Source organism: Urocampus carinirostris, chromosome 1 (genome assembly GCF_059441175.1).
Source record: "Urocampus carinirostris isolate Australia breed hairy pipefish chromosome 1, RoL_Ucar_1.0, whole genome shotgun sequence".
In the NCBI taxonomy this organism is placed as follows: domain Eukaryota; kingdom Metazoa; phylum Chordata; class Actinopteri; order Syngnathiformes; family Syngnathidae; genus Urocampus; species Urocampus carinirostris.
The window spans coordinates 10124147-10148147 of NC_142349.1; the positions used below are offsets into that span (position 1 = coordinate 10124147).

Here is a 24001-nt window from a genome sequence, read left to right on the forward strand (position 1 = left end):
AATGAATGTGAGAGAATGTAGAAAACAAAAGTCTTTTAACAAAATACAATACAATCTCCTTTACGTATGCATATATATTAAACTGACAGGTTATTGACACATAGGTGAAGAAGTGGGTACACTGTTTGACTTTTCAGAATGTACTGTGCAGTTTAGAGGGATTGCCAGGTCTTGGTAGGTGTAGCATTTAGAATAGTGTGATAACTGGAGAAACTCTAATGCCATATTGTATGTCATCTGTTCCACTGGTAGTGGTAATGTAGCGGTGCTCTTGCTGCCACTACTCTGGTTCATTCCCATTGCATACAATGTTATTGAACTCACGTCACTGACCCATATTTCATTAAAGCAATAATATGCACCTATACACACTGAAAGTCTGACTGTAGTCTTATTTTCATACGCATTAGAGTCCGGTGCACCTTATGTATGAAAAAAAATATGCCAAAGGACTATTTGCGCATGATCGTTAGGAAAATACAGTATTTTGATATGGCTGCTGTGTTTTGTTTGTCTCCCACCAGGTTTTGGTTCAACAACCTCAGATTTTAAAAACAGATTCCCTAGTTCTGTCTACTATGCAAAATCCAACAGGAATCACCACATTGACGGCGCCTTTCCAGAACACAACTCTGCAAGTTCCGGTACATAGCTGCAATACACCCCAAAAATAAAATTAGTTAATACAGGGGGTCCTTAATATATGGCACATAGGCAAACACAACTGAATTGAAAAGCCTTTATTGTTCCTTACCTGTCTGTAGACTCTGATGGGCGGCAACTTGGTGACTACTGTCCTGGGAGGCGGAGAGAAGCTGACAATCAAACAACTACAGCCAGGCTCCCCCCACTGCGCTAGCGGAACAATATCCAGCTTCGAGCACAGTCCTCTGAGTGCAGGGGGGCTTTGCCAAGGAGGGGTGGTGAAGGAGGGTGAGAGGAGGACCACTCACAACATCATTGAGAAGAGGTACCGATCATCCATCAACGACAAGATAGTGGAGCTGAGAGACTTGGTCGTAGGCAATGACGTGAAGGTCAGTTAATTACAGGCATGCCTAATCAAATTTGGCAAAATAGAGCTGCTTGTGATTTCCTGTGTAGCCCAAATGCGATACAGAATCACAAATATGACCTATTACACAGACATATTCTCATGTACTCTACATTTTATTTTTTCAGATGCACAAGTCTGGAGTGTTGAGTAAAGCCATAGACTACATCAAGTACCTGAAACAGGCTAACCACAAACTTCGACAAGAGAATTTGGCTTTGAAGATGGCAAACCAGAAGAACAGTAAGTGTAAACATTGACAGCTGCACGTAGCAAATCAAATGTAACCTTCTTTATCACAGAGCCAGTGACCCTGTCTGAGGAGATGGATCCTAAAGAGGAACTATCAATGATGTCTCCTCCAGCATCTGACTTGGGCTCAGTTTCCCCTCACCAATTCTCTCCCTTCGGTGTGGACTCAGAGCCCAGTAGCCCCTTGATTGATCATGAGCAGGTAATGTGCAAAATGTTAAGTGATAACATTTCTGGATGATTACAGAGTTCTTGCTGAGAAGAGGTAAGGGTGTTAGATGAAAGGAGTGAGCGAGAGATTGAGAATAGAGGGAGAATGTATATTAGAGGTGACTGAGAGAGTTGGATAGGGAGAGGGATCTAGTGGGTTGAATTAGGGGGCGGGGGGGGGGGGGGGGGAGTTAAAGTGGTGAGAGAGTGAATGCTACATGCTACACCTAAACAGGGCACTAGTAAAAATGTATTAGTGAGAGGATTATGTATTGATTACAAACATCAAGGGCCATGTAAAATTGAAAATGGGTAAATTGTAGTGGGAAGAACTTCATGCAACTGAAAATGTAAGGTGCATATTACCCAACATCTATATGGGGAGAGATTTGTCTTAATAATATTTACACATGTATTGTTCAACAAATATATTTACAATTTACTCAAGATCTAAAAATCTTGTCTTGATAAATGCACAAACAAGATTAAAAAATATGTACCGTATTTTCCGCACTATAGGGCGCACCGGGTTATAGGGCGCACCCCCAAAAAATAGTTTTTGGTCCTATATCTTCCATAGATAAGGCACACCGGATTATAAGGCGCTACAATGGGAACGTCGACAAAACAGTCAGATGATTCAGTCCAACTGATTACCCCCTTAACATTCCCAAAGCTTGCAAAGAAGCAAATACGTGTCGTAGACACGTGCGTATGCGGTGTCCGTACGATGTCACTCAAATGCATAATTTCAAATATCATTCGGAAGGTTAAAGTCTTGGGATTCAAGAAATGCCAAACATTTCTTAGTTTCTATTTTCTTTTTCGCTCGCAACTTTACTGTGCATATGACAATAAACACTTGGAATTGAGTTTAATTCACTCAACTCATCACAGCAACATCAAGATCGTTCTAAAACGAGATACCGGGAAAATATAAAGCCGCATAGCTCACCTAAGTTCTCACGTTCAATAATGATACGCAATCATGGTCTTCTTACAACCCTGAGTGAAGTAAATCCAGGAGAGTAAATTATTTGCAAATACAGACTAATAAAACATGTTTCTTTATGGTGTACTTTAGCAAGCTTGCTAAGCTTGCTACGCCATTGCTAAACTCGGCCAATTGCAGGGTTTGTTTTGGCCATCTAGCCAATCCGAGGCTCCGAATAACTTCAGCCAATAGTGATCGATTTAACGGATGATTGACACATCTTTTTCGGCCAATTGCAGGGTTTGTTTTGGCCCTCTAGCCAATCCGAGGCTCTGAATAACTTCAGCCAATAGCGATCGATTCAACGGATGATTGATACATCTTTTTCGGCCAATTGCAGGGTTTGTTTTGGCGCTCTAGCCAATCCGAGGCTCCGAATAACTTCAGCCAATAGTGATCGATTTAACGGATGATTGACACATCTTTTTCGGCCAATTGCAGGCTTTGTTTCGGCCCACTAGCCTATCCGAGGCTCCAAATAACTTTAGCCAATAGTGATCGATTCAAATGATGATTGACACATTGGTTAGCCAATGAAACGCCGGTATATAAATCCCAGCATATACCGCGGACTACTCCACGTTCGGGGGGAAATCGAGTCGGCGGCTGTTGCGTAAGTTGCGAGACCTTGTGATTTAATGTTGATCCATAAATAAAACGCACTGTATTATAAGGCGCATGGTCAGCTTTTGAAAAAAATTAAGACTTTTAGGTGCGCCTTATAGTGCGGAAAATACGGTATATTTGTGGCTCTGCAAACTACATGATTCACACCGGATTTCTATTTTAATGGTAGTGGAGAATTTGGAAAATTAGAAAGTCCTTAAAAATGCTTGAATCTAACCATGAAAATGTGTCCAAACCCTGAGGGAGGGAGATAGAGAGGTGGGAGTGAGACTGAGAAAGCTAAAGGGAGACTAAGATGGGGGATTGCGAGAGAAAGAGGGGAGGGTAAAGGAAAAAAAGCGGGGAGGGATGAAAGAAAAGTTTTGGTCAACTATAGGGAGCAGAAACACCCTGTCCCCTCCTTCTATTTGGCGGTTTCAGAACAAGAATGCATTGTAATCACACCTTTTGTGATGACGTAATTTTATTTTTACTTATGGCAATTAAGTTTGCGTATCGTATTTAATCACTCACCACTATAAAAGAGGACTAAAAATTTAAACCCAACCAGTTGTTTGGCCCATATTATCTGTAATCATGTATTGTCTGTGGTTGCGCAATACCATGATATCATTATTTCTTTCAGATGAAATGCGAGCCAGACTCCCCTTCCTCTGTTGGAGTGATGGATGGTTCTCGCCTCCTCCTCTGTGCCCTGACCTTCTTCTGCCTCTCTCTTAACCCGTTACCCTCTCTGTTGGAGGCTGAGACCCCAGAAACACTCTCTACGGGGCACGGGCCCTCAAGGACTCTTGTTTGGTTTCCCAGCCCAACACAAGATTTTGGTGAGTTAAAAAGCTTTTGTTTGACAATAACATTTTGAATGTGTCGCTATCAAGACGATGCTTCCTGATGATTTCTTTACTCAATCTTAGCCTCCTGGCTGCGCTGCCTGTTGCCATGGGTGATGGTGTGGATGCTGAGTGGGTTGGGAGCAGTTTGGGGTTGCGTGCGGGTGATCTACCTCTGGGAACCTGTCACACCCCTTCATTCCCCAAAGTCGGTATCCTTTTGGAGGCACCGAAAGCAAGCTGATGTTCATCTTAAAAGAGTAAGTATATTAAATACACATAAATAAAATAAAAACAAGCACTCTCTAATATAGATAGAGAAATATATGAAAGGAAAATGCCTTTACTGGACAAAAACCCTTTGATATGCCACAAGAACAATAGACATAATGTCACTGCCTGAGTTTTTTTCTAACAAAATATGAAAGCAACAAGTGATGCAATGTGTATTGTACAACGTGAAGGTACTGTATCTGAGTCAGGATTCTCCTACTACTGGTAACCATGGAAACCAGTTTTATGTGGTCAGGAAACTCATACCCCCATAAAATAGCCTGGAGAAGGAGGGGCGCCACAAGGCTGCACTTGCCTAAGACACAATACAGGAAGTAGTGCCCCGTTGACCCCGGTGGTTAATGGACCTTTGAAACTTTAAGTTGACTGCAAATCATACCTCTGCTGTGCCACATATGTTACAGTCCTTATGTACAAAACCTGGGCGATTTATTTTCCTTTCAGATTAACATTTTTTATTCCAGACAATTTAATAAATGTGACAACATTATGTTCGTTCTTCCTTCTTCTGCGGCGCATATTTTGGCTTCTGGGATTGCCATGGCTGTGCCCTACACACTTCTTTACTCACCACACTTGCCGACTTGAATTTAGAGCATATTTTCTCTACATTAGTGACAAATTTCACCATTTTGGTCACTATCATTAGCGGCTAGCTTTGACAACAACATCACCATTGTTAGTAGTCAGCTTTGGGGTTGCGCCCTTTAGCATTAGCGGCTAGTGTCAAAGACACTGGCGTTAGCTGATAAATTGGCAAAATGTTAACACTGTAAAAATCAAACGGATTTGATTGCAGGTTTTGAAGTAAAATGTGTTATTTGTCTCCTGTATAATCATTCTAATGGATATCTGAATAGAGAAATTAGGTTTTGCGCTAGCCCATGGGCAGAACTTGCCCGTTTTTGGGGGTTCTCAAGCACCCCCAAATTCAACCCAAGCACCCCCGAAAATTAAAGCATTTTTAAACTCTTTTCCGAAATAAAGGACAACAAAAGTATGATGACAAACGCAACGTAGAAAAAAATGTATTTAAAAAATGTGAACAACGCATCTCCAGTAATACTCCACTGCCTTGAAATGGTTTTTTCCATTTGATTCCTAGCACCGCTTCCCCACCCCTGATCCTCTTTGTCTCAGCCACTGTCACTCGCAGCAGAGCTCTGGTGTTACATTTAAAGTATGTTATACGGTGGTTATTTTACAGCTCAATATAAGGACTTGGTTATCAACAACAGACATTAGTCCTCATTTTAGCTGCATTGAATCAAACGCAAGAACAGTCTGCCTAGCTTAATTGTTGCATGTGTATAAGTGTGTGGTCATCCTCCCAGCACCAGCATGGACATCCAAAGTTTTATCTGGGGAAAAAAAAAAACGCCCCGTTATAGTGAGAGTTCATTACACATAGACTCACAGAGAAACATACTATGATCAGTGGTTTATGTTAAAACATCCCATCCAGAACAACATTTAAGATTCATTCTGTTAATTAAGTATTTTCTTCTCATCGGTTGACCACATTATCTTCATATTCTGATAGATTATTAACAATTTACTATTTTTAAAAATGTATGAATTAATACCAAATGTTATGATGTTATCAATTATTATATGATTAAGATACTGAATTGTTATCTTCTTGGTAATAAAACGGTGTGAGAGGCGGTTTTCTGTTGTGAATCAGGACTTGCTTAAGGGCATTCCTGTATGCAGTCCTACCTCAGGCCATTTTTTTTTCTCTGTACCTCAGTTGTCAACACTGGTAGTGCATAATGGCATTGAATTTGAGATGGTAGAAGTCGTGGTTGCAAAAAAACCCTCTGAAGAGCAAGAGGGAGTCTGGTGCCATTGAATTCACACTCTCTCCCGGATATTTAAATGTTTCCAACTCTGATTACATTACAACTCTGAAGGCAGTTCCAATTCCAATAAGCAGCTGCGTAAGGTCTTTTAGAGCATTACGCTGGCTCCATACCTGGCTTGGAAGGACCACCGGTTAAAACAGAATTGTGATGACAATTGAGAACGATGTACTTGACCAAGTGCAACACCAGAAATTTTGGACAGTTTTGCAATAACTGTCTATTTGTTTGTCGATTTGACACAGCTCAATCTAATGTAGTGCAGTGTTCATTTTACCTGTGAAAAGTGATGGGTCCCGGGAACTCGCATGCTCAAAAATCTGTGGGTCCCAACAGATATCTACGGGTCCCCAAAATTTAGTGTTATCGAGGTTGAAATTGTAAATCGGCGTCAAATATATAATATAAATCTATATATTCATTCAGTTGTAATCATCACAGTTTATTGGTAATACAAATCAGTTATCACTTCAAGATTTTTCAGTTCACAAGAATATTGTACATTATACAAAATAATATTGCTGAAATAATTAAATTAATCTATATTTTCATTCAGTTTTAATCATCACAGTTAATTAGTTGTTGTTGCTCCAGCAAGGCACGACTACATTGCCGTAGTCTGCTGTAAACACAGGGCAATGCGGAGCAAGCACAACAAATATAATCCCCCGAGATATTATTATTATTATATCTATCTTCTTCCGCCGAAATTTAACGGGTAACTCCTCCCAGAGCTTTTCAACAACAATGGCCGATCTGCCTGACGAAAAGTTTGAAGTGCTGTAAATCTTTGTTAAAAATAAAAGTAATCGGGTAATAATGACAATTTTGTGTCGAAAAAGTTGCGTCCCGGGGACGCACGTTGATTTGACTCTATGCGTCCCCAGCAAAAATGATGCTTCTAGGACGCAGGGACGCGGGCAAACGAGAACACTGGTAGTGTGGAATTATAGTGTTGAATAGAATGCATTACTGTTTAATGAGGTCCATGCTTCCTCTTCTGTATGTTTGTTTGTGTGTACTCTGTTGGAAAAAACTGGGCATATCGTAGTGTTTCTGCTAACCAAGTCTAATGTGATGTTCACAAATGTGAACAGTGTTGAATGATCCCTAATCACTTTAAGTGAAATGAAAGAAATAATAATCAGCCAGAAACTCTGGGGGCGCAACACCCCCAAAGCTCTGCACCTAAAATCGCCCCTGCCTTAGCCTCTTTTTTATCAGTGGAAAGAACTAAGCTGCAGCTCCACTTCATACTACAACAGCATTTGAGAAATGACCAAGTAAAAGCACTGTTCAACACTTTCGTATTTTTTTTTATATATATTTTAAAGGAATAAGATGATCATTCAAAATATTTTAGGATTTTTTTTTTTTTTCCTTAATAATTTGTTTCTTTCTCCTTTTAACCTTATAGCAGAGGGTGGACACTCTAGATATTTTGTTATTCAAAAATTGGGGATTTGTCTTTTCATCCAAAACATTTTACACACTTATATACATGGGAACATACAAACATTGCTTGTCCGGTTTTCCGGGTTGCAACCCACTAGCAATACTCAAGCAGAGATGACAAAACATGACCCGAGGCAAAAAAAAAAAACACACTTGCTACATAGCTATGTTGTCTTTCATTGACTTTTGAAATTATGTCTATTCTTATCATTCTTTTAAAAATGTCTGCGGTTTTCAATTTACACTTGGGTTATAATAAATCAGTGAACATATGTATTATTTGTCAAGGGTTTCAATTATTACATTTGCTCAGTGGAAATGTTTAAATCTAAACTTAAAACTCACTTCTACTCCATAGCATATGAATAACCTACTCTTCTCGTCGGCTGAAAAATAGTCTGTGTAATATAGTGTAATAATCTGTGAAGCCCTTTGAGACTCTTCGTGATTTAGGGCTATACAAATAAAGATGACTTGACTTGACTGTGTTTCTTAGATTCTAATATGCTTTTTTTATCAGTGTAGTTTAATATGTGTTCAAACCTATGTTACTTTTGGTGTCATTTTTCTACAAATTTTTGTCATTTTCAACCTTTTGCAGGGAGATTATGATGCTGCGCTGACAAGTTTAGAGACCTCCTTGTCTATCTTGACAAGAGCCTTGCCTTCCACCAAACTGGACCTGGTTTGCTCGTTGTCCTGGAACCTGATTCGTTATTGCTTGCACCGACCAACCCCTCTCGGCTGGGTAGTTCACCAAATCAGATGCAAGCACGAGGGGGATGAAGCTAGGACAAGCGCAAAAGATGCTGCCCTGGTGTACCATCGTCTCAGCCAGCTGCAACTTACAGGTACCGTATTTTCCGCACTATAAGGCGCACCTAAAAGCCTTTATTTTTTTCAAAAGCTGACCATGCGCCTTATAATACAGTGCGCCTTATTTATGGATCAACATTAAGTCGCAAAGTCTTCCAACTAACTTGCAGCCGCCGACTAGATTTTCCCCCGAACGCCAAGTAGTCCGCGGTGTATGCTGGGATTTATTTACCGGCGTTTCATTGGCTAACCAATGTGTCAATCATCATTTAAATCAATCCTCATTGGCTAAAGTTATTCGGAGGTCAAGGGGCGGATCCTTTTTAGCATTTACGGGCTGGCATAGGCTTAAACTGCAAAACAAAGCCTGCAATTGGCCAAAAAAGATGTGTCAATCATCAGTTGAATCGATCACTATTGGCTAAAGTTATTCGGAGGTCAAGGGGCGGATCCTTTTTATCATTTACGGGCTGGCATAGGCTTAAACTGCAAAACAAAGCCTGCAATTGGCCAAAAAAGATGTGTCAATCATCAGTTGAATCGATCACTATTGGCTAAAGTTATTCGGAGGTCAAGGGGCGGATTCTTTTTATCATTTACAGGCTGGCATAGGCTTAAACGGCAAAACAAAGCCTGCAATTGGCCGAAAAAGATGAATGTGTATAGCACGTGGTTGACGGCATACAGAAAGCATTTTTTACTATTCTGTATTTGTAAATATTTTATTCTCCTGAATTTACTACACTCACGGATATAAGAGGACCATGTCTGCACATTATTATGAACACAACGACTTCGGTGAGCTACTCCCTGTATCTTGTTTCAGACTGAACTCGATGTTTCTGTGATAAGCGGTGCAGATAATGGATGGAATGGAGTGTCTATTTTTAAATTAAACTCAATTCCAAGTGTTTATTGTCATATGCACAGTAAAGTTGCGAGCGAAAATAGAAACTAAGGAATGGTTGGCATTTCTTGAATCCCAAGACTTTAACCTTCCGAATGATGGAACGATGCATTTGAGTGACATCGTACGGACACCGCATCCGCACTTGTTCTCGACACATATTTGCGTCTTTGCAAGCTTTCGGAATGTTAAGGGGGTAATGAGTTGGACTGAACTATCTGACTGTTTTGTCGACGTTCCCATTGTAGCGCCTTATAATCCGGTGCGTCAAAAATAGGACCAAAAACTATTTTTTCGGGGTGCGCCCTATAACCCGGTGCGCCTTATAGTGCGGAAAATACGGTACATTTTGGCTGCTTGTTGAAATAAATGCAAACAAAATGGCTTTGAGTCATCGATGACCTCAAGTTTCAATATTGATATCGCACAGTAGCAAACAGTTCTTTTAAAAATAATCTTAATTGTGGTGCACTGGGTGAAAATCCAAAGGTTACGGAATATTTGGAGATGCACGCTCATTAACATAATTACACTTTCCCCACCTACTCAGACTATTATTCCTATTCCTTTATTTATTCTTTATCTTGTTCTGCATTAAAAATGTTCATGTATTGGTTTTTCAAATGACAAAATAGGATCTCTTTCTGCCTTCTTGGAATCTTTTGAGTAATGTGAAAAAAAGGTAAGATTTACAAAATTAAGCCGTTTTCCGACATGGACTTCCAGACTTTTGAAATGATATCGAAAATAAATTCATTTACTGATGGTTGGGCATCAATAAAGTTGCTTAAAAATGTGAATTGTACAGTTCAGTCTAATCAAATGCCGCCTATTACCCACATCATCCCAATACCCCTTTAAAAGGGATATTAAAATAGTTTGTTGATGCTGCTGAATGGCGTAATTAATCAATTATTCATAACACTGCTAAGTAGATTTGATATCTTGGTGTTTTGCATTGTTTGTTAGTGTTTTACTGTTGGGGGCCTGCCATAAGGAAAGACGATGTGCTTGTTTTCAATCAACATTTAAATCCTCTTGGCAATACAGAGCTTAAATCCACTTTTTCAAAGCGTGTTGCTGTGTATTTAGTCCACTATCCAGCACTGTTTTCTGAAACCTTTGCTTGCAATTTTATGCAAAATGTTGGCTGAGCACAGTCTTAAATTTAGCTCTAAAAAGCATGCTGTTTTGTGATGTCATCCTTGTAGGAAAGCTGCCTCAGCGAAGCAACTTATGGGCCCTGTCTCTGTCTCTGAGCGCTGTCAACCTAAGCGAAAGTGCCCAGGGAAAGATGTCCCCCGCTCAACTTACAGAAATCTACATTACTGCAGCCGCAGCCATGCGCACTGTACTGTGTTTCCACTTCACCTTTCTGCCTGTACGTATTCTATACAGAGGGTTTGTACAGGATGCTTAAAATCCTTGAAAGCTCATGAATTATATTGTGTGTTATCAACGATTGAAACGTTCCTGCATTTTGTGTGAAATGTTTGTAAATGCTTTAAATTGTTGCCATGTTTCACAAAGAGTCTGCTTCAAACTGACACTGCTCTCTGGTGGTTTAGCTTTGCTGTTGTATTTCATCCCTTGTGATTCAGTAGCTGGCATTAGTTTGTATGGCATTGTCCTGTGAAGCGTCATCACCCTCTGAGCCCTGCCCTTGAGGACAGGTGCATGCTACACCTAAAAGGGCATTATGAAATGTGTATTAGTGCAAGGATTACGTTTCAATTAAGGACATTTAATGTGGGCCATGCAAAAAATTAAGGTTGCATTTCCCAGTGCTAAATTGTAAGAGAAAGAACTTTCTGGAACTGAAAATGTAAGCTACATATTACTGTCATTTTACCCCACACCTATGTGGGGAGAGATTTGTCTCAAAAGTACTGTGTTTACACACGTATTGTTCGGATCCACAAATATGTTATACATTTCCTTAACATATAAAAATCACATCTTTATAAATGCACACACAAGATGAAAAATTGCAAATTTAAATTACAGATTTGTTTGTGGGTCGGCAAACTACATAATTCACACCAGATTTTCTCTTTTAATAGTATTGAGAAATTGAAAAATTGTCTTTTTAAAGTCCTTCAAAGTGCTTGAATATGGCTATTAGTTTCATTTTAAGTAACACGAGTTGTTTTCCACAGGGTTACGTGCTGACCTGTGCTGAGAGCATTGCCAATCAATATGAAGCAAAGCACATTCCACATTCCCTGCGCTGGCTCTTTACCCCATTGGGTAGGAAGTTCTTTTTAAGCTGTGATTGGTCATTGAAGTCAGTGGGCAGCGATGGGGCATTCACGTCACAGAGAGACCCAGGTAAAAGAAATAACCCTGTCTTCTCTTTCAGTCCGGTTAAGCTGATATCTGGCCATTTTGTTGTTTCTAATTTACCGTATTTTCCGTACTAACAGTCGCACGAGTTATACAGCACGTCCCCCACAATTTGTCTATTGGGATTTTTAAAAAAAAAAAAATTTTCATATACAAAACACACTTGCACGTCTTCAAACCACAGTAAGGGCTAGGGTTGCACAAAAAAAATCAGCACCCTATTTGTGCATTGATTATCAGTCTAAATTTATCGCTGATCATAGTTGCAAATATTGATGCAATGGTAATTGAATTCAGATCACAGTGGGGGGAGCGCCCAATCCTTTCCACTAAGCTACTACTGATTAGAGGTCATATCAGACTGGAAATAAAGCCCGACCCAGCCCGACCCTGACAAATTACCTTGATTTGTGAGACCTAGCACGAAGCAAAGCCGAAAATTCATATTTTATTTGTGAAATATGATAAGACACCAGTATGCGTGTCCAATAATTCTGGACATGAGGCGCACTGGATTATATATTCAAATTTCTTGCCAATTCTGGGTCTTTGTATAGTCCGGAATATATAGTATGTTAGATGACCTAAACTTCATCTCAAAAGCCAAATGTGCCGCAATACTCCATGCTGTTATTTTCTAATCGTGAACGTTTTCCTTCCAGCCGATCCGGTCGCCCAGTTGCATCGCTGTTTTTGCAGGACACTGCTTGAGAAAGCTGTTCACACCCTAATCCAGCCACAGAGTGACTCAGAGGAGGGCAGACAAAAATCCAGCCCAGGGTATGACGACAATTGTTGGCCACTCTTTGATTCAATTCCATTCCTCTTCAAATATGCACTTTTTTCTTTCAGTGAATTTTCCAGTGCCCTGGATTTCCTGCAACAGTTGAATAAATGCACAGAAGACTCTCAGTCTGCTCCTCCCTTCTCAACTCCTCCCAATCACACCATCACGTCAGGTACCTTTTGAATGTCGCTGCACAAAGCCACACCTCTTTTGAGAGGGATTGAGAAATGAACCTCCTTCAAGGAATTCTTCAAGATGAAGTACCAAAGAATTTGTTTGTCCTAGAAGCAGCAGAGCAGGGATATTTTGTCTTAAACATTCCTCATAACTCGTTATTTTTCCTCCAAGGAAAAACGTCGCAGTCAATATGATTATTTGTTTTGTTTTTTACTTTGTAAAATACTTCTTTCAGAATTTGATACTACAAATTATGGGGAAAGTGCACGAGCATCCTTAAACAGTAATATTCAACTGAATCAGACAAACACCTTCAGAAAATTGAACAAAAGTTAATAATGTTTTCCGCTGGTGAAGCATCACTGAAGTAAAAGTTATTACTAAGGCCCGGTGGCATTCATGAGTAATCCTCTATTTAAGGGGTGTTTGACCGTATTTTCTGCCCTTTACTCAAGTTTTGAGTAGTCATTGATGCAAATAACTTATACTACCAGTAGTGTTAATTTCATTAAAAGAAACTTTAAAAAAAAAAACACAAATTTTGACTCACGTATCGTTTACTTTACAAATAGTAGACTAAAACCCCGACAAGAAAATGACCAAAACTAAAACCAGTGAACATTTTTGTCGAATAATAATTAGGTGAAAAAGATTTGACTGAACTACAACTATGGAAAATTTAGTTAATGAGATTTCGGTTAATGTCTTTGAATCCACTACAAAAACAAAACGTCAATTTTTGGATGTATTGAGTTTTAATCCTGAAATAAAAAGAGGAAACAGTTATGTAAACTAATTTGAGATTACACAGGGATGAAATTGATCAATATTATTTGTTAACAGTTAATCTAAATTGTACTCTGTACTAACATCAGACTCAAATGTTAAAAACTGAAATAAGACAAATAAAAATATTTCTACTTGAATTAGAATATTATCTAAAATGCTTGATTTAGTAAACTTAATCAAAACAGGTTTAGGTTGGCTAAATGTTATTAACTAATTAACGGTAATTGATGTATAAGAGACGTCAATGACGGTACAAAAGTAAAGGCCCATAACGTCTATAGCTGTCAATGGGAGTAAATGAGTTAAAATATAAACAAGTGTGACTGAGATTTGACTAAAACACAGACTCAATTTTAAACATCAGATATAATCCCTAGTGAATATGATTATATTCATCCTCCATAAAGTGACTCACATCTTTAAATCTGATTTTCCTAATTTGTGGTTCCTTTTTGCAATGGACCAATAAATTTAGGCTGATACTGGCAACCATCCAAAATTCCGATACCATAAATTAGGACCGGCTTCACCTTATATACTTGATTCAGTCAGTTTAGCAATCCCTCGTTTTTCGCTGGGGTAGAGTTCCAAAAGCTCCAGTAATAGTCAAAACCCGCAATCTAGAAACATTGCACACAACAAAAATAACAATGATAGATCTACGAATGAAAACACAGAACACAAAATTGCAGTTAAATGAATAAATGAATAGTCTTTATTGTCATTATACAATAGTACGTACAACGAAATTGGAGGGCTTCTCTTTTCCATGTAAAAAAGTTATGTAGAGAACGGCCAGCAAGCTTCTTCTCCCTTTGGCGCCTCTGTCTCTTTTCGGTCCTGATAACAATCCTCGGAGCATCCAGTGGTGATCAGCATTTCTTTGTGCTCTTCTGACTTTTTTCGAGATCGATTCAACCCATGAATTCCTCTTTAATGTAACAAGCAGCTAAAATACTAGATGTCGCCATGATTCGCAAACAGCAGCCTCTCACAGTCAGCGTTGGGCATGTTATTTTAAAAAAGTAATTCATTATAGTGACTCACTACTTCTTCTAAAAAGTTACTCCATTGTAAAAAATACTTAGCTACCAGGGATAGTAACTATTTCTGCTCCTTTAAAAATAGGTATGGCAAAGAATGGACATGCGTCCGTTGCCGTTCTGCAGGCAATCAAAGTAAAGCATCGCCTCTGACAGTCAGTCTCAATAACGGCGTTGTTGCGGCGAGAAAAGTAATAAGTTAGATTATCCTGTTTCTGAAAAAAAAAATACCGCCGTTACGTAACTGCTGTAATTTCCGACACTGATCACAGTTGCAAACACAGACAATCACGCCCACCCAACACAAACACATACATGTAAAGACCTCTGCCACCTGTGTGTTGTCAGCTGCAAAACACAATGCATGCTGAAAAGCAGCAAAGATTTAAAACCGCAATACAGCGGGGTATTACTCTACATGCCCATCATTAGTACGTATTTCGTAAACACAGGCTTAGGGGTAGGATATTTTCTCATAAGTAAATGTTAAATGTTAATTAGATACAACTAATTATCAATCATTATACTTGTACCTCTGCTAAATCTGTGTATAAATTGCAACTGAAAACGATTTGCTTTGTTTTTATATCACCTTTTCTCTGCTTTTTGTCTGGCAGTGAGAGATCCAGTGAGTCGGTGGTGGGCTGTAGTCCTCAAGGCGGCAGTCTTTTGGCTTCAGGGTGATGACGTCAGTGTAAAGTCTTTGCTGGTGGAAGCAGAGAGAACGCCAAGAACTCGGCACACTCATGAGTAAGTGTCTTGTGAAATCAATAAATATTCATGTTTTGTACTTTTGCATTTATTTTTGGATGATATCAAATAAACTCTGTGACCATTTTAGCCACCCTCTGCCCAAAGCTGTGCTGTCCCTCTGCAAGTCCATTCATATGAGTCTATCACCACTGAAGGGAGAGGAAACTGAAACTTGCCTATTGCGGTGCGACCAAGCCAGCAGCTACCTGCGCTCTAGCATCTCTATGTCTTTTGGGCAAACGGGTGACAGCCTAAATAAGGTAAAGAGCAAGAAAAAAAAAAATTCTCATCATCTTGTTTTACATTTTTTATTGGGTTTGTTGCTAGATTGCTTTCTTTTCGGCATCGTGTTGTGTTTGTTTCCTGGAGTGAAGATGGCTGGAGGTGGCTATGGTGCATTGTAGTTGCATTGCATGATCTTCAACATAAGTGCAATCCATCTACAGTGCATAACAGAGGCCTCACATATGTGCAATCACTCCTACAATCAACACTAAAACCTTGGTTCGGGTGCTGTTGGCTATTAGCCAGTTTTCATTAAATTGCCTACTTTCACTGCATATATCACACATTTGAAGGTGTAACAAACCTGTAGTTCTCCCTTTTACCTCATCTTCATTAGTTTGAATGAAAAACAGTGGACAAATATTTGAACATCAGTTGAAATGAACTTGGGGCTGGAAAAAAAGGTAAGTTGTGAGTTTAAAAAAATCCTGGAAAACTCCTCTTTGAATTCAAGAGGAATTGACACACATTTATATTACAAAGATAATTGAGTGCTTAATTTTAAAGGGACGGCGTAAATTATTTGACTACTAGATGTCAATGTGTTCTGTCATGCAACTTAAAACTAAGCACAGGGAAGAATACAAGCTACAGAGTTACCGAACAAAAGCATTTGGTCGAAAAAGGACACTGAGTGATTCAATATAAAATGGATGAGCTAATTTAAAAAATACAAACATAATGGCCCGGCGTTGCTGGGCTTGGTTTTTTCAGGCATTCTATTTGAGCCAATTAGCCACATATGAACACACACGCACGCAAATCGGGATTCATAATCAAGTTTATATTAGATATTCTTATTAAGATCATCCATGAAAAAACACTAAACATGCAAACTATTTTAATGCCAGTTAGAAAAGAAATAATATGAAGCACTATCTGTACAATGAAGGAGATCTAGGGTTCAAATACATATACCGGCCTCTCTGTGTGGAGTTTGTATGTGCCTGCATGGTTTCCTCTTGGTGCTCCAAACGTGGCAAGGTAATTGGCTTGTCTAAATTGTCCTTATGTATGAGTGAGCGTGTAAATGGTAGTCTGTAGTCAGAAAATGGATAGATGAATGAAGGACATCACATTTTTTTTTAAATCAACTTTTACGCAGGTAATTGTATAGTAGCACCTTCCCACTGATTTTCTTTATCATCCAGGCAATGGAGCTCCTGGTCTGTGACCTTCTTCTGACCTTGAGGACCAGTTTATGGCAGAGAGGAAGCAGTGGTAATGGGGAATCTGGGCCAGCATCTCCTTCTCAGTTGACTGGTTTTCAATGTGACCTCAGTGCTCTCCGAAAGCTCACTCAGTGCTCCAGACAAGCCCAGCATAAGGTCTCTTCTGAATCATGAGATAAATTCTTACACAATGAATCATTATCAGCTTATTTATAGTGTCTCTCTTTGGCTGCAGGTGTTTCTTCATGAGACCACCGTGAGGCTGATGGCTGGAGCCAGTCCCACAAGAACGCACCAGCTGCTGGATCACAACCTGCGACGCAGGACGCACGGCCTCTGTGCTGCAGGTGAAGAACGCACGTGCAGGAAAGCACAAAAAAAAAACATACTGAAATACTGTAGGGAACCTCCACCTTTTTTTGTACCACAAACGCGTTTAATGTCTGACAATATGTTCAAGTTACTGGACACCAGGGCAGACAACTCTGAAAAGTTGCCTGCCCAGTCATAAAGTTCTCTGCCCCATTTTTCACAACTAGAAACACAAGACGACTAATCGCAAAAAAAAAAAACATTGTCTCAAAGTATTAGGCTTTGATAATCAGAATATATCAGAACAACACTTTAAAAGTAAGTTTATTATAAATGTACATATAACATTCATTGCATGTATATGACATCGCTGTTTTCCATTTGCCATCAGTATGTACCTGTATTTACTCATCTTCCTTCATGCAATGTTTGCGTTGCATCGTCTGCTACAAGCCATGTGAACTCCTCTTTTCACGATGCTTTTAATGTACGTTTACGTTTTGTAGCGTCATCAATTTTGCGAGCTTCTTTTGAATCTTCTGGGGCTGAGGTTTTGATTCCCAACCACTGTACCATTTTTCTTGTGTTCTCTCTACTTTGGAAAATTATAGGTAAATGCACGACCTTATAAGGCTGAGGAAAGTCCGGAAGCACAAAGTTATTCGATGCAGGCTTCTGTTTGGCTGCCGAGTATGCAAATTGCCAAACGAACCAAAATTTCCAAACCGAACGAACATTTCGAAATCGGAATAAAGCAAACGTTTGTAACAAGCTACCATTCCTTCCTGTCTGGAAAAAAAAAAAGACGTTTTTTTAAGTTGTACGGCCCGACGTAAAAGATGCACGCCCCGGGCGGCCGAGGAGACGTTATTTCAGACATTGATTAATAACAACAACAATTTAAACATAATAATAAAGAGCTTAAATCCATTGTGGAATCATGAGGAGCATTTGGGTGTCCTTCTAACAGCACATCAAGATCACATTCCTTCTTTCATTTTCCAAACCACTTATCAAGGGTAGTGGTGGTGCTAGAGTCCATCCTAGTCATGTTTTTGGAATATGGAAGTAAACCAAAGTGGTCGGGGAGAACTTTCAAATTTCACACAGCGAGTCTGGTAGGTGGAATTAATTTGCGGGGCCTCTTAATTGTAAAGCGAACGTGCTAATAGCAACACACTCTGATCGCTATCGTATTGTTGGTTGTAAAATGTCATGTCGATCTGCATGCCAAGTATTTAAAAATACAAACTGCGCCTACACAGAACCACACTAATTTGAATCCAAACGCACTAACCACCTCAAAGCTCTGATTCAAGGTCAGTCCAAACCTTAGCAGCGTCAGTAAAACAGTTACAAGTATAAAAAAATGGAACTTATTTTTCTTTCCGTGTGCCCCGGTACCAAACGGCCCGCGACCCGGTAGTTGGGATCCCTGCTGGCGCGCAATAGTCCCGAAACTGACAGTTGATTTGTTTTTTTTTCTCCCCGTCAGAGGGCGAGAGGGAACAAGCTCACGCCGTTCTGCTGGCGTGCGGCCATCTGCCCTTGCCCCTGTTGACCCCGCCTGGGCACCGCGCCCACCTGCTGGCTGAGGCCAAACGCACCCTGGAACGCGTAGGAGATCGGAGATCCTTGAAGGATTGTCAGCAGATCCTTTTGCGGCTGAGCGGAGGCACAACTGTCGTTGCATCCTAAACAAACACAAAAATTATCTGTTTTGATTATTTCCAAATTCTTAAACATGCAAAATGTGAGTAACAAGGTACATGGTTTTGCATAGATCTAAACATATATTTCCTCAGTATATTCTATTTATTTTCCAAGATAATGCATTTTAAAGATAGCATGTCTTGATCCTGAGCTGTGACGTCATTGGAGGAACACATGCACCCTAGCAAGCCAGTCGCCATATTGTTTTATGTAAAAAATTGTCAGAGGCTATGAGTGTTTTAAGCCAAGTTCTGTTAGTTTTTGGGAAGAATGCTAAGGCATTGTGTTGCAGGTAGATGCAGTAATGGTACAACAAAGGGCAAGCAGCAAAAAATGCGCTAACTGTTATAAAATAACGACACGGAAAAGGCTGGCAACTGGGGACCTAAGTGGGACCGGTCAACAAAAGGCAGCTGCAGCCTCGGTGAGAAAACTTGAGGCTGAGTGACCAAAAATCTCGCAGTAAGCAACTAAGCTAACCAGGAACCTTCAACGAAAAGCGGCAACCGCTATGGTGACAAACGCAAATTTTTCAGGGAATAAACCAAGGGACACGGCAAAGGCTAGCGGCCAAACAACATACAGTGGGCAGCCAACAAGCACCAACCGGGAGCAGACAAAACAGCAAAGCCCTCGGCAGCCCCAACGCTAATGGGCAACTACCTGGACAAACTTATACCAAACCCAACACACGCGGCATAAAAACACAAATGAAAAGCCACAATCACCTATCGAGGAAGGAGGCTAAGGCAAACATGAAACGCAACCTGTAATAGCGGCAGCGAAACTTACCCTACTTACCTGTTGCAGGTCGAAACACGCACCTCTGACAAAACAGTCACAAGGCCCCCAGCGACAGATTCCAATTTCTCAGAGCAGAAATTAACAGTATGCAAGCTCTGTTCACTACAATCGCTGTCTGTTTTGGAGTTTCCTCACATGTTGTGTTACTGGGATTCGCAATTTTGAAAGTGTTGTGTTCCTTCAGTGACGTAAATGCTCTACAGCAAATAAGCCATATGGGTCAACGTCGAGACTAACGTCAAGTCTCCCGGCGTGTGGAATATTTTGCAACATATTTGCTTAATTGTGGGCAGAAACATTACACTGTGCCTAATTTAAAAACAAAATCTGTTTTGGAAACCTTTTTAAGCATTTATTAGCTGTTTGACGCTGCTCACCAATAATGCCACCTTGTGTCACTTGCGGTTCAAAGTTGGCCACCGGCACATTTTTCAAATTCATAGGAATATGTTTTGTAACGGGCTCCTAAAGAAAAAAAGGCTCTGTTTGGAAAAATGCTGTTAAGATGTAAAAAAGTGAAGAGGTGCATGGGATTGCCGTTAAATGCCAAGAGGCACAATACTCGGAACATTTTGTAGAATTTTAAATTCCAAAGAAAGTGATTTTTATCCTGTTCAGAGAAGTCACCTCTTATCTACCTCATTCACACGTCATTATACTGTGACGGACAGCAAACTACCCAAGCATCAATTGGAAGAAAAATTATGTGCAGCTCTTCTCGCCCAGATATCACAACCTACTCTTGATAGTATGTTGGGTTTGTTACTGATGCCCTCTTATACGACACAAATGTGTCAATGTTTGAAATGATTACTTTGTATTTTGATTGTAAATACAAATGGAGTCACTTTTGAAGGTAGATTATTAAACACAAAATGTGTGTTTACTTGTATAAGGAATCTTCCGTTTCAAGACTTTTATGACAAATGTTACTTGTCAGTCTAACAGCTGGACAAGGCGAGCACATTTAGCCGTCTTGCCTCAAATGTCAAATCTTTTTTTCTCATTTGTTTCTAAAAAGTTTTCTAATGTATTATAAAATTAAAATAAACTACGGAATCCCTTGTTAACTGTGAAATAGGTCTTTGTGGACCAATATGTTGATTGGATTCTTTTGGGTCCTCAGATAGGATTATTTTTTCCAAATCTTTTGATCAAATAACCTTTATTTTGAACATGATAAAAACAAAACAACAATTCCAAAAACAAAACCTTTTATTTTAAATAAACCTTGTGTGAAATTTCCTCATGTATAAAATAGTGTGTAAAATCTAAAGTTATTTTAATTTGTGAATTTTGCTTCACTCAAGTAATTTCTGCCATTCCTGCTTGTGTCTTATTTAACCATGTAATATACGTTTCAGATTGATGCTTTGCTGGTGATAAGGAAAGCAAGTCTTTTTTTAGCCCGTGTACTATATTTGAATGTGAAGAATTAGGAACCAATTGCAAGCGCTTTAGAATGATGTGATGGGTTCGTGTATCTCTGCTGTGCACGCTGTAAATTATTCACTTTGTAATAGAGAAAAAAATATAGGTTTGTAGAAACTTCCCACAAACTGTAACAGATCAAATCAGAAAGGTGCAGTTTTCAACTGCATCAAACAAAGTAGTTCTCGGTTTACCATCGATAGAATCTTTTTTTTCTTTTTTTAATGCAGTCATGATTGTTACCTTCTTTTTGTTGGGGCCTTCTCTTCCCCATTCCCTTTTTTACTTTACAGATGTTTTTCTTGTTCACTATTTCGATGCTGGTGTTTTATAATAAAACAAGATGTGATGGTGGTTGAAGTCTGTTGTCTCCAACCAGTGACGTGCGCTGCGGTTCGTGTCGGAAATACAAATTAATGAACCTACATTTTATTCATTGTTCGTTTATCAGAGCAAGAATGACATAAGAACTGTAGCATATAAAAAAAAATATTCTGACCTGCAAATGAAGTCTTTGTGCTGCTCATTTAATAGAAAAAAAGTCCATGCAACAAGAAAAAGATGAGTGGATGGCAAGCTGTCGGTTTGTTAATACTGTACTAGTTTTAATTTTATTGTTAAAGGCTGAAGCGTAGGCCAAAACCAGAATCATTGGTCTCAGTTTTGCCCTCTGCTGTGAAGCTTGTGAATTACGTGCCGACGCTGAGCACAGAAATATGTTAGAATCTAGGGGTGTCCAAAGTTTTTTTGGTGAGGGCCAAATACAGAAAAATAAGCAAAGGCTCGGCCCACACACTAAAGGTGACATATTGACTCATGATTACTGTGTGTATTTCTAACTCACCTATAATGTGAAGAACATTGCTCTGAGTGGGAGCAGTGATGCTGTCCTTTGGATTGAAGGAGAAAGTTTGGTGGTTGAGACACGAAGGACTTCACAGAGATGGCTATCGGTCATTCTGGATCTCAGTCTGCTTTTGTTCAGATTTAACAGAGAAAATGTTTGTTCACATTGTATCTTGAGCCAAACATGCTCAACATTCTTTTTGCATGGCGTCTCATCAGAGGATACTTGCCATTATCCAAACTCTTACAGAAGTCAGGAAGGGAGAGAAGATGAGATGAGGTATTCTTAATAATAAATTCAAATATATAATAAGAAAAAAAATCTGGAACAATTGTTATCGGTGTAACTAAAATATCCTTTAATAACATTTTATATTCAAATTTGTAAATCAAGATATTTTTGGGAGGAAAAAAATTAGTCTGCATTTCTATTTTGTAAACCAAACCACAATATCAACCATTGATGCTTGTATTTTAAATTTGAATGAATGAATGAATACTTTATTTCGAACATTAAAATAAAAACGGAACGAAAACAATAACCACAAAATAATGTTTTATTGTTTTAATAAGCTAATTATATAGAATACGATTGCTATTGTACAAAGCGCAGCAGAATGCGCGTTCACGCGAGGGGGGAGGATTTTGCAGGGGAGTCGAAATTAGGCACTACAGCGGCAGACGCATGCGCACAGTAGCATCAAACGCTCGCTTAGTTTGCAACGAAAAAAACGATACCGAGATAGAGGCTACCGCGGTGAGCTCGGTTGACTTGATTGATTTGCCGTTTCGTGATAGTCGGTGTATACCGGATGGTACCCATAATTGACGAATTTGCGTTTTTCCGTGCAGATTTTCTTGTACGTCGTACATGTCTTAAAATGCATAATAAACTTACTTTGTTCGGCAAAAAACGTACAGGTTGACAGGTATGGCATTGTATTAATAATATTCACAGGATAAATGGAGAAATCAGCAATTTTGTAAAAAAAAAAAAAACCGGTTGAAGTTGGATTAATATGTCATGTTTATTTGTATAGCCCTTAATCACAAGTAGTCTCAAAAAGCTGAACAAACCACGCAAAACATTACACCATCCCCTGATCTAAAAGCTACATGAAGGCAAGGAAAAACTCAAAAACCTCAGCATGAGGAAAATGAAGGAACTGAGAGAAGGGACCTTACATGAGGTCATTCACATCCAGGATGACCGCGTTGCACAGGATGGGACATTACAAACAATACATATTGTCAACATAAAATATAGGCCATTCATAAGCTATAGAATAAAAGTGTGTTTTATGGTTTCCAAGAGTGTTTGCCAAAACCAAGTAATTACTTAGCTAGTTCAAGAAGCTGTTGTCCTCTGTCATTGGTTTGTCGGTTAGAGCACACGTCACTGTCTTGACAGTAAAAAAAATGGCATTAAATTCAGCTTGAGATATCAGTTGCAGTACAGCCGGTGGCGCCCAGCCCTCTAGGGGCCGTTTTTGAGGGGTGAATGGGGTTTGCTTCTCTCCATAAAACAAATAGCACTGGTTTCCATCGTTGCCAGAAGCAGAAGAAACCTTCTGATCTGACTCTGTTACATCACCTTCATCATCTGGTCGCTGTTGTTTTTCACTGTAAGGCTTCATCCTGCTTTCCAGGGATGAGCCAGATCTTGGCGTTAACTGGCGTCAGCGGCATATGTGTGACAATACTTATACCAGATGATAATGATCCCTTTAGTCATTGTGTGAAGAAAAAAGACTTAGTATCATGATGTTGTCAATAAAATGTGGTTTAACTGTAAAACAGTGAAGATGCTATTGTTTCCGCCCCAAAAATTGTAAAGGTTGTTCACTAATTTTGATCTCCAGTGTATTTTAAACACCTCATTTTGTGTGAAGAAGCTGTGTAAGATTGCGTTGCAAAAATAAGGAAATAAATCAAACAAGGCACATAATTTTGCTGATTTGATTATTATTGTTTTTACTTCATTATTTTTTTGCTATAGAATAACTGAAAAGTTAGAAATGAGTTATGTGTTCCACCCATAAAATACATTTAAAATTAGAGGAACTAATGCTTTATTCTTAGGGTTAGGGTTAAGGTTAGATTCTCGGCTCCTCTGTGTTATATGTCGAAGTGTCCTTGGGCAGACACTGAATCCCTAATGCCCCCAATAAGCATAGCTTACTCCCTATTGGTGTGTGAGTGTGTGTGTGAATGGGTAAGTGTGAAGCACATTGTAAAG

General features: G+C 39.3%; 1 protein-coding gene across 1 annotated transcript in view; it reads left to right on the forward strand.

Moving 5' to 3' along the window:
- srebf2 (sterol regulatory element binding transcription factor 2) overlaps positions 1–21270 on the forward strand; it is a 31943-nt gene extending 10673 nt beyond the window's left edge. Inside the window, exons 5-20 of the mRNA XM_088325978.1 lie at positions 525–644; positions 765–1037; positions 1183–1297; positions 1357–1508; positions 3763–3961; positions 4052–4227; positions 8183–8432; positions 10516–10685; positions 11464–11635; positions 12313–12430; positions 12503–12609; positions 15064–15196; positions 15288–15459; positions 16636–16812; positions 16892–17003; positions 18464–21270. Coding sequence (XP_088182104.1) covers positions 525–644; positions 765–1037; positions 1183–1297; positions 1357–1508; positions 3763–3961; positions 4052–4227; positions 8183–8432; positions 10516–10685; positions 11464–11635; positions 12313–12430; positions 12503–12609; positions 15064–15196; positions 15288–15459; positions 16636–16812; positions 16892–17003; positions 18464–18666 — 2649 coding nt within the window. The 3' untranslated portion in view covers positions 18667–21270. The remainder of the gene's footprint in view (positions 1–524; positions 645–764; positions 1038–1182; positions 1298–1356; positions 1509–3762; positions 3962–4051; positions 4228–8182; positions 8433–10515; positions 10686–11463; positions 11636–12312; positions 12431–12502; positions 12610–15063; positions 15197–15287; positions 15460–16635; positions 16813–16891; positions 17004–18463) is intronic.
- Positions 21271–24001: the final 2731 nt, after the last annotated feature.